This window comes from Neltuma alba, unplaced genomic scaffold, assembly GCF_004799145.2.
Source record: "Neltuma alba isolate B1F8T4 unplaced genomic scaffold, ASM479914v2 tig00004030_pilon, whole genome shotgun sequence".
NCBI lineage: Eukaryota > Viridiplantae > Streptophyta > Magnoliopsida > Fabales > Fabaceae > Neltuma > Neltuma alba.
Genome location: NW_021633531.1, coordinates 32,307 through 43,456, shown reverse-complemented (window position 1 = coordinate 43,456; position 11,150 = coordinate 32,307). Strand labels below are relative to the sequence as shown.

Genomic DNA, 11,150 nt, shown 5'->3' with positions numbered 1-11,150 from the left:
AGAAGTAAAGGCAATATATAAGGATTTGCTGGAATAATGTAAAGCAAATCTCATCTTAGTATATCTTAGAATATTTAAACAGGAATAAAGCAACTAGGGCAAAAATATAAAAAGCAAAAGAAACATGTAGCTACTAGTCATGTGCATAATACCTAGAGGCGGAAAAATGAAAGAAAAGTGTAGTCTCAGGACCATTGAGAGCTCTAATATCACAATGAGATTTGAGGAGATACTTGGAGTGTGATTGTTTGGTTGAAATACCCACACCCAACCTAGTCACAATGACGGATCAGATCTTGACACACAGCTAGTGTAATATCAGAAGAGAAAGAGAAGAGAAAAAAGAAAAAGAAAAAAAAAAAAGGGGAAACTGAGTTTTTCAATATCTCATAGTCAGATGGAAGTTTCCCCAACGTGTTCGATTATATCTGTATTCCCCTAACTTCCTATTCTTGTATTCGACGATCAGTAAAAACCTGTTCCCTCCATGTTTTTTTTGCCCCCCCCTCCATGTTATTTAAATTGGCTTGGGAAATATCACAACTAAGCACAAATATTTTTGTGATGTTTACTTATGCCCCATAGACAATGGACTTGGGCCTAATTACCTAAGGGTGGATCAGTCCCACCCAACGGAGAAGACTCAAACAACAATTCTGATTTCATCTCAAGAGAAGAACTAGCTTTGGCCCACAGATAAGAGTTTGTTTCCTCTTCTTCAATGAATATCACAAAAAAAAAAAAGGAAATAAGAATCGGCTTTTTTGTGGCATATGTTACGTTCCCCCTTTTAATCTTCATCTTCTATCCTTCACTTCTTTTTCATCCTCATTCTTTATCTTTTCTTTGATCTTCTTATACGTTATGTGTAGGACTTGATCGCTCTTTGAGGTCCGTCTTAATTCGTGGTTAGATCCAACTCACAGCTCAAAAGCCAATTCTTGGCGGCCCAACGTGGTCTAAGTTCTTGAATGATTTAACCATGTGAGACGAGCCATTCTTCTCACCATTCAGTCCGGATCAACTCCCAAAATATTATGCACAAATAAAAACAAAATTAAATAAGAGAAGTTTGAAAACAATAGGTTGAATTGAATTCCATTGAATAAGATGGCTTGTAGGCGCATTAATACTTGTGTACTACCGATTTTTAATATAAAAATTAGTTAGAATTTGAATTTGGTCTTAAGTATAAGATTTCAATTCACTTTATCTCCAAAATTTATAATTTATTATCTAAAATATCCCTATTGATTACACATATTAAATGGTTTCGTCATGATTAAAAGGATACTTTAAAAAAAATCAAATTCTATCTATTACAAATACCTAACTTAATGAATTTTAAGTAGCTCTTACATTAAAGACTTAAAATTTAAAATCTAGTATTTATTAATGCCTTAAATTACACATTAAAAGCACTGAATCCACATAAGATAAAAAGATGAGATAGGTCAAAGCTCGTATCATTATTGAGGCGATAAATGTTTTGCAATACGGCAGTGCAATTAATGTTATTTGAGATGGAGATAACAAGTAAATTAAAGGTTTAAAACTATATCCCTATTTTAAGGGAATGTGGTGTCTCATTTTCCCTTCCCTCTTTCGGCGCCTTTTCCTTTTCCTTCGTCATCAATGAATCAAAATTTCAATAGTCCAGGTTTAATATTTGATAAAATTATTATTATGATTTTATATAAAAAATACATTAATAAATGGTTAAAATCCAGTTTGGTCACAGTGCAATGAAATGTTTTCTTTAAAAGAAATCTATTTTAACAATACTTTATATAGTTGTGAACTATTTATATCAAAATTAATACCTTAAACTTATTTATGCTTTTTTCATGTAAAATCATAATAACAGTTAAGAGAAAATGAGGATCCGCGTTCCTCACATGTAAATAAGAAGTATGTGGGATATGAACTTGTCAAATCATATAAACTGAAAAGCAGGCGCACCATCATGGCTACAGATATGAAGTCTGTGCTTTTATTGCTTATGGTAATTGCTGCAACATTGAACGATGGGAAGCCATGGGTATTGATTCCTCCAAAGGTAACAGTACGAATCATCAATAATTTTGATCCACCTCAGGATGTTACTGTTCATTGCAAATCCAAAGACGATGATATTGGAGAGCACACTATCAAAGTAGGAGATAGCTTCGAATTCCACTTCAGGCCAAACGCTATTGTGGACGTAACGTTGTTCTTCTGCAGTTTTAGGTGGGCATCAGATCCTTCACTTCACTACTTTGACATATATGAAGAGAGACGAGATCAATGGTGCACAACATGTGAGTGGGCAGTTTCACAACAAGGTGCATGCATATACAATGAAGCCTTTATGAAATATAAATGCTATAATTATACTAATTCAGCCCCTCAACCAACCTTTATTCAGCCTCTTGATTTTGATACATCAAATAATAGCACTGTCCCTCCATCTTGTATCTAATTTAATATTAGTTCAGATTATATGTATGTTTCCCGCACAATTATTAATCACCCTATTGTGATAAATGTGTTTCTGGTGCACTGTCCATTAATAATGACAAATGTTTGGGAGGGATCCCATAATATTAAAAATTACATTTATTAGAATTTTTAAGTGTTAACTAGCATCGGAAGAGTACTTTTTTATTCTCAATTAATATAAGCAGTTCCAGATTAGAGTTATTTGGATTGGTGAAACATATCTGCCTTTAAATATAATTTAATAAGTTTCATTAATATTTAAATATAATTTCATTTGATAATCATTATTGAAAATAATTTAAAAACTTTTGTGAAGTAGAAAATTTTAAATAAAATACACCATATTTCAAATAAAAAATAAATGAAAATGAATAATATTATGAGAAAGGAGAGTAAATGTGAGAAATTCTTGTTGCTGAAACCCCATCCAATAAAATTTTTCCCAATATAGCAACACCCCTCTTGTAGCTTATGGTCAATGCGCTGCGCAAAACTGAAATTTTTATGCTCAAATGACATTATATATATGGTTTTTCATGACTAAATGAAATAGTCACTTAAAGTAATTTGGATAATTTGTATGAATGCAATTAAATCAGTACATTTATAGAACTCAATACTATGATATAAATTTGGATAAGTTCTATAAATGCAATTAAATCAGTACATTTATAGAAGTCAATGCTATGATATACTAAGGACTTTTAGATTGCTTAAAATGGGCCTTTAATACCAGAGTCATACCCAATATAGATACAATTGGTTTTAAAAGTTCTCACTGTTAAGGCCGAAACAAAAAGTTCCCACCTTTTACATTGAACGTTACTTTTTTTTTTTTTTTTGGTAATACAAAGAGGCCTCAGGCCCAGAAAACCAAAATAATAAAAATCAACCCGGGTCCATATTCCTCATATCATCACGCTCTGCCACCGAACTCATATCTTCTCTGCAACATCCTGACACCTTATCTTGTTCAAACTGACTTTTCACTTCAAGTGGGATATCATCCCAAACTCGACAACCTCCTGTCATGTTTCTCCCCATTTTTGCCAATATATCAGCGCAAACATTCAAACCTCTATCAATATGGCAGATCTGAATTTTCTAGTTCCTGTCTAACAGGTTCAAAATTCTGCTTTGTATCCCAGTAGACAAACCCACTTCCTTCCCTTTCAGTTTCCTCGCCAAAATGGCCGAATCTGTCTCCACGCATATCTGCCTAAAACCTTTATTCCAGGCAATCTCCAATCCTTTAAGGATACCCCAACTCTCCGCGTCAAGAGCGTTACAAATTCCAAGACTTTGAGCAAAACCACAGATCCAATCTCCTTTTGCATTTCTCAACACTCCCCCACAACTCGCCGGCCCAGGATCACCCATGCATGAGCCATCTGAGTTCAGCTTAACCCAACCTTGCTCCGGTGGCACCCAACTCCCAGGACTCCAAGAAGAAGCTTCTGTCAATTTATCAATTACTCCCTTCGCGTTAGCAAATTCAAATGCTAAAGACCAGACTTTTCGAACCAACGAAGAGCTACAAGGGTTCGAGGCTTTGAATATTTTTTCATTCCGTTGCCTCCAAAGGCTCCAACAGGTGGTTCCAAAGATCACACACCAAGGTATACCCTGAACCTTCTGCTTGACTTTAAGATTATTTACTACCCAATTAGTTTGTGTTGCTGAAAAGAATCCTTTTTGGTAATTGCTGTTACAAAGAATCTCTAACCACACCTTCCTTGCCCATGGACAATCCCTAATAGCATGTAAGGAGGTTTCCAATCTACCACAGTTCTCACACGAGCCCTTAGCACGCCATCTACTTAACCGAAGTGCATTAGTATGTAATCTGTCTAGGAGCAAGAGCCAGAGAAAACAACGTACTCTTTCTGGTCCACTCCATTTCCAAATTAGGTTCCAAAAGCTCTCCTTTACCCCAAGCTTGTTTCCCCTTATTCTTCTATAGCCTTCCTTAACTGAGTATTCCCCAGTCCCACCTTTCCATAACAATAGGTCTTTGCTATTTCCTTGGGGAGGATGAACTGCCCTAATTCTCTCTAAAGCTTCCCTGCTCAAAATGCCTCTGATTCTTTCCCAATTCCAGTTACCATTGCGGTCTACCACATCTGCCACCGTCCATTCTAGACAATCTTCAGCTATCTCTTGAGAGCAATGATTGATCAAAAGAATATCTTCGTTGATCCATGGTTCGAGCCAAAAAGAAGTGGTTTTTCCATCTACGACCCCTTTCCAAGAATTCTCATTGAGGGTCTCCCAAACTGCATCTATATCTCGCCAAAAGGCAGAGGCACTCTTTGGGATTTGGAGGATTGAAGAGAGCTCCTTTCCAGAATTATATTTATGCAACAACACTTCTCCCCATAAACCTCCCCTTCCATTTCTCAGTTTCCAAGCTAATTTCAGAAAGCAAGCCTTGTTGAAAGATTCCAGGTTTAAGACCCCCAAACCTCCGTATTGCTTTGGTTTTTGAATCTGTTCCCAACTCACCAAATGAATCTTCCTAGTAGTTTCTCCATGCCCCCAGATAAAGTCTCTCTGTAATCTTTCTAGTTCTTCAGTAATACCTTTAGGTAGAAGATTTATCATCATGGGGTACGTCGGTATAGCTCCCAACACAGACTTAGTTAGAGTGACTCGTCCAGCAAAACTTAGGCAGTTCGCCTTCCACCCTGATAGTCTCTTTTTAACCTTTTCCACCACATATCTAAATTTTCTCCCTCTACCACCAGAATAATCCAAAGGAATGCCGAGGTATAATCCCAAATCTTCAGTTTCTTTAAATCCAGATAAACCGACCAAAGTTCTCCTAGTTTCTGTAGGAACATTCTTGGAGAAGAAAATAGCGGATTTCTGAAAATTTACTTTCTGACCTGACAAATCACCAAACTTCTTCAAACAACTTAACGTAACCCCAATCTGCTCTTCTGTTGCTTCCCCAAATAACATCAAATCATCCGCAAACATTAGATGTGAGATTTCAGGCCCATTTCGTCCTACATTAAAGGCTTTCCACAGACCCTTATTAGTAGCCCATTGAATCAAATGGGTCAACTTCTCCATAGCTAACACGAAAATATAGGGGGATAGGGGGTCTCCTTGCCTGATTCCTCTAGTTGGCATAAACGTCTCAGTCTTTTCTCCATTCCACACCACTTTCATAGACACGGTTGTAATGCATTTCAAGATTAGATTTCGGAAACTCTGCATAATACCTAACTCCTGCAGGATCTCATCAATAAAACTCCATCTTAGTCTATCATAGGCTTTTTCCAAGTCTATTTTCATAGCAAAATAGCCCTTTCTCCCTCTCATTTGTTTCATAGAATGAATAATTTCCTGAGCAACCACAATATTATCTTGAATATGGCGTCCAGGAACAAAACTAACTTGGTTAGGGGCAACCACCTTATTCAACACTCCCTTCATTCGATTCACAATCATCTTAGTCACACATTTATAAATCACATTACATAATCCAATGGTCTCATCTGTTTCAAAGAATCAGGTCTATCCACTTTAGGGATTAACACTAATAACGTGTTATTTATCTCTTTCAAGTCTTCTAAGTCCTGCCACAGGTGAAAGACATATTTAACCACATCCTCTCCTACTATGTGCCACTTTCTTTGAAAAAAGACTGCCGGAAATCCATCTTCCCCAGGTGCTTTAAAAGCTCCTATAGAAAAGATAGCATCTTTTATTTCCTCCTTAGTAATTTCTCTGTTCATACTACACAACTCTTCTGTCTGTAAGGAGGGAAAAGAAACAGTGCAATTGTCAAACAAACTTTTCTCCTGCACCGTCTCTTCATGGAACTCAGAGTAAAGATCAACATAGAAATCTTTTGCCATTTGTCTCAGGGCCACTTGATCTTCCACCCAATCTCCATTTACATCACGCAGCATCACTATTTTGTTCCTCCTTCGCCTAGACACTGTTCGAATATGATAAAACTTTGTATTCCTATCTCCATCATTCACCCATTGCCCTCTAGATTTCTGGTACCAAAGGACTTCTTCCTGATGAAGAACCTCTTCGAGCTCTTTTTGTAAGTCAGCCTCAAGATTAATAAGAGCCCAACTTGGTCTATTAAAATTACTGATCTTCCTTTGAATCCCATCTATTCTCGCCAATAACTTCCTCTTTCTATTCTGAATATGTTGAAACACCTCCTTATTCCATTGTAGCAAATTAGGTTGAAGATTCATCAATCTATTCTTCAAACCCCCTTCCCCTTTCCAGCAACCTTTCAACATGGCATCAAACTCCGAATGCATCAACCACATTGCTTCAAATCTAAATGGTCTTGGACCAAAACCATACCCGCTATCATTAGAACAAAGAAGTAGCGGATTATGATCTGAGCAGCTTAATCTAGTAAGATTTTTCACAACAGCATTTTGAAAGAGACATCTCCAACTAGGATTACATAGTCCCCTGTCCAGTCTCTCATACACCCTCTCATAACCAGGTATAAGAGGCCCTTTCCAAGTAAATCTGTTGCCCGAAGCGCCCAAATCCAATAGGTTACAGTTGCTAACTCTTTCTGCAAATAATTCACACCTTCGGGAATTACAAGGAGCTCCCCCCTTCTTCTCATTTTCCGCCATTATGTCATTCAAATCCCCTAGAAGAACCCATGGTTCCTGAGTAATTTGTGCAAACTGTGCCATATCATCCCAGAAATGTTGTTTCTCTTTATCTCGGGGACAAACATAAGCAATGGTAGCCAGCCAATCTTTCTGCCCTTGACCACTGAATCTTAAATGAACATACTGGGCATTCTCCTTCTCCACAAAACACCCTACTTCATCCCTCCAAGCCACCCAAATACCTCCAGAGAAACCCATTCCTGGGACTGCCACCCAAGTTTTGAACCCAAGTTTCTGAAAGATTTCACCAGCTCTAGCAAAGTTTACTCTTGTTTCAAGAAGGCCAATGACATCAGGATTTCTTTCTTGAATTAAGAAGCGAAGACCTCTCTCAAACTTCTTACTTCCTACTCCCCTACAATTCCAGGTCATGATTTTAATATTCATCATCATCATATAACAAGAAAGAAACAAGCTTCAGATCAATCAATACTCATACACCCATTAGGCCCTTCCTTACCGACCTCAACTAACCCATAGTTATCTTCTATACAATTACTACTAGACTTCCCTAGATCAGGAGGTCTACCTGCCGACCCTGCTCTCACTCTCAACAATTCCTTTGCAATTTCAGGAGTTTCATAAACTACATTCACATCCATTTCCTGTGCACAATCTCTGTCTATGTTAACAAGTAGCTCATCTCTATTGTCAAAATTGCTCTGTTCATCAAAATTACTTCGCTTCATAGCACTAGAATGCCCCTGAGATAATACAGCGCCTTTCTTCAAGCTACTTGTAGGTTCCCTAGGGATCTGTTCAACAGGAACAATAGCAGAAGAAATCTGTAAGTCTCTCCCTTGTGTCCCTTGCATTCTTTTTTTGTACCAGACTTTCTCCTTCAGATCACCTTTAGATACAACCATAGCAACCCCAACATTCTCTTTTTGCCCATTCTCTTCTTCCACCATCAAGTTAGCAAAACGAGATCCTTTCCCTTCATCTTTTTGAAGCCCAGAAGAGTTAGCCTTCCCCTGATATGAACGGCGAGTTCCTCTTCTGTTTTGCACCTTAGACCATTCCCCAAAAACATACTCCTCCTTCCCTTCCTCATTTTTGCGCATCTCCTTATTCCCTTCTAAATCCACCACATCCTTCTTCTTACACTCCTTTTCTGTATGACCATACATTCCACAACAAAAACATAGCAAATGTAAGCCCTCATACATTATAACCCTTTCCTTTCCATCAATAATGTAGGAGGGTACTAGGGGTTTCCTCAGATCCACTTGGATTCCCACTCTAGCATAACCTCCTCTTGCCTGCAAAGCAGTTGACATATCTACTTTGATTGTTTGCCCGATTTCATTTCCCATAGCCTCTAATATACCTTCATCGTAGTACTCAAGTGGAAGATCAGGAAATCTAACCCAAATAATAGCCTCCTCAATCGCCTCAACCTTAGGGTCAAAATTTGGGCACCACTGTCTAACAGTGAGGTAGCAATCCAAGATCATCCATGGTCCCCCCAATAGCGCCAACTCATAGTCTTCAATCGAGGTAAAATTAACTACAAAGAAATCATTTGATAGGTCTACCACAGATACCGTTCCAGACTTAGCCCACATTTTTTGAATTCTTTGTTCCATACGAGCCAGCCCCAATTTCCTTCCCAGTAATTTAACAATTAAACTCTGCTTGAAAGGTTTCCTGATTTTTTGCAGGGCCTCCGTTGAGAGAACAAATTCAGGCACCAAAAATTTACCTCGCTGATGTTTCACGATGGTAATGTGAGCTTTCATCGCTCCAAAATCAAGATCATTCTCCTCCTGGTTTAGCATTCCTTGGTCCACCCCATTCCGCGAACGAGCTCCTTTAAGGGTGTCAGAAAACGATCTGCGATGATCACCCATAGCCTCCTCCCCGAACTCCCTTGCCTTAATTCTCTTTGTGCTTCTTTGCAATAAATCCCCTTCCTCCTCTGATCGACAATCCGTCGCCCTCAATGCTGGAAACTCCGCCAGAGAAAGACTCATTCTTCTCAAAGAGCCGTTCATTGAACGTTACTTTTTACATTTCAATTGGTGTATTTCTTGAAAATTTTATTTTAAAAAAAAACCCACGTCTTCAACCGGCTATATTTTTTATAGCATATCTAAAAAGTAGACCGTTTTAATTAATTATTTTTCTTATATTAGCTAGTTTTTCTTATTACATTTGCCTTGTCAAAGTTTATTTTTTTGCTTGGCTATTTTAATTCATCACCTCCAAAGGGTCAAATGTAACACCCCCTTCAAATTCAATCGATAATACTTGGTATTTAGTTAGCCAAACCTAATAAAGGCTTAAGGATACCATCCCAAGGACACAAGCCCAAATAAAAGACAACAATAAATTATTCAAAATAACTCAATGTGTCACTTTGAGTTCTTAAAATAATTTAAATTGCAAAATAAGAAACAGAAAGTACTAGAGTCATGACAATTAAATATAATAACAATCTATGTTTAAGGAGCACAAAAAAACCTTTAAGGCTCACCTCTCTGATACCTTCTCTTGTGTCCTATTTGATTTCTCATATGAAAATGTTAATATAAATAAATGCGATCTAACGTCTCAATAACTACTAAAATCCTAACATACACAAGCAAACTTCAGACACGACACAATACTCACCAAATTATAATCATGTATTTAATTATATACATGTACTTTATAGATATCATATTTATCTCAAGCTCATTCTTAATTAAGAAACCATAGTCTCATATTGTCACATCCTACTAATTTTAGCTCTAAGAGTGTGAATAATGAATTAGATAGAGGGCCAAGTAGTAAATTAGATTTAAAATTGGAACAACTTTTGAGATAATATCCGACTCCTTGACCGGACTGATATTTTTGAAATTATCGATCAAGGAAGGGCAAAATAGGAAAATTGGATAAAAATTTCAGAAAATCAAGGAAAAATAAATTAGAGAGTTGGGCACCATATTTGAACCTTGGAAGTGGCATTAGCATAAAAATGATTTATTACAGAATTTTTTGTAAACAAAGGTTTCTCCGGTAAAATAATAAAAAATTGACTGGAAACAATTTATTTTAAATATTTAGAGATCTCAATAATTCTGAAAAAAATATGAGAAAATTATTTAAGGATTTATTTGAGATTATAAAATTATTTCCAAGTTCCTCAGGTGAAAGGATTAATTTTAGAATAATTATTAACGAAATCTTATTAGTAAAATTTGATTTTGGAGGAATTTCAATACAGCTAGTTAGAGAGTGAAATAAATTCTAGAAAAATTCCATAAATCTTCCTATATTAAAAGAAGATTTATGATGGGTAGAAATAAATTTTTAGAGGTCCAAAACTATTATTGAAAATTAGACAGAAATTTTAGCCAATACAGCAAAATCGTGTTGAGAAATGTTAGGAATTGAAAAGTAACATTTCTTTCTTCTTTCTCCAACCCATAGGGCTTGGTTTTGGGTCAGGAATGTCCAGAAATTTTGTAGCCTAATTGGCCCATATGATTAAGGAATAAAATAATGGAAAATTATCACATGGTTTATCCTAAACACTTAATTACATGAGACACTTGGCTTGTCCAAAATTTTCACAGCATGTGGAGGTGGACGCATAAGCTTAGAGCAGTAGATTTTTGTGGGAGGGTTTGGAGGCCAAAATTATGGCCTATATTTACCCCCTCCTATGCCCTTCAATTTGGTCATTTTGGCACCTTAAAAGGGAAGTTTTTGTTGCTGAAAAACTCAACTGAAAGGGCAAGGAACACACTGAAATCATCAAGGAGTTATCAAGCAAAGATTAAGAATTATCAAGGTATGTAAGAGCTTTTATTTGCCTATGGTTTTAGCTTGTTTCAAGTAGAGTTTGGTGACAAAAATCCTAAGGTGTCATTGTCACATCCAGTAATATGACAACTAGGAATAAGGATATTTCTAAATATTTAAGGGTCAAAAGTGATAAGGAGAAATAGAAGAATTTTGGTGGAAAATAATTATTATAATTTTCCAAGCCAATTATGAAAGTTTGAC

The 11,150-nt window shown here is 36.6% G+C and overlaps 2 protein-coding genes across 2 annotated transcripts; one reads left to right on the top strand and one right to left on the bottom strand.

Moving 5' to 3' along the window:
* The first annotated feature begins 1,966 nt into the window (after positions 1 to 1,966).
* On the top strand, positions 1,967 to 2,461 carry LOC114743446 (S-protein homolog 5-like). The gene has a single exon (XM_028931657.1). The coding sequence runs from the start codon at positions 1,967 to 1,969 to the stop codon at positions 2,459 to 2,461; it is 495 nt and encodes a 164-aa protein (XP_028787490.1).
* Positions 2,462 to 5,960: 3,499 nt separating this feature from the next.
* LOC114743445 (uncharacterized) lies at positions 5,961 to 7,523 on the bottom strand. The gene has a single exon (XM_028931656.1). The coding sequence runs from the start codon at positions 7,521 to 7,523 to the stop codon at positions 5,961 to 5,963; it is 1,563 nt and encodes a 520-aa protein (XP_028787489.1).
* Between the last annotated feature and the right edge of the window lie 3,627 nt (positions 7,524 to 11,150).

What these genes read in the sequence shown, in the direction of transcription:
- LOC114743446 (XM_028931657.1), top strand. Translation starts at nt 1,967, where the DNA reads ATGGCTACAGATATGAAGTCTGTGCTTTTATTGCTTATGGTAATTGCT.
- LOC114743445 (XM_028931656.1), bottom strand. Translation starts at nt 7,523, where the DNA reads ATGACCTGGAATTGTAGGGGAGTAGGAAGTAAGAAGTTTGAGAGAGGT.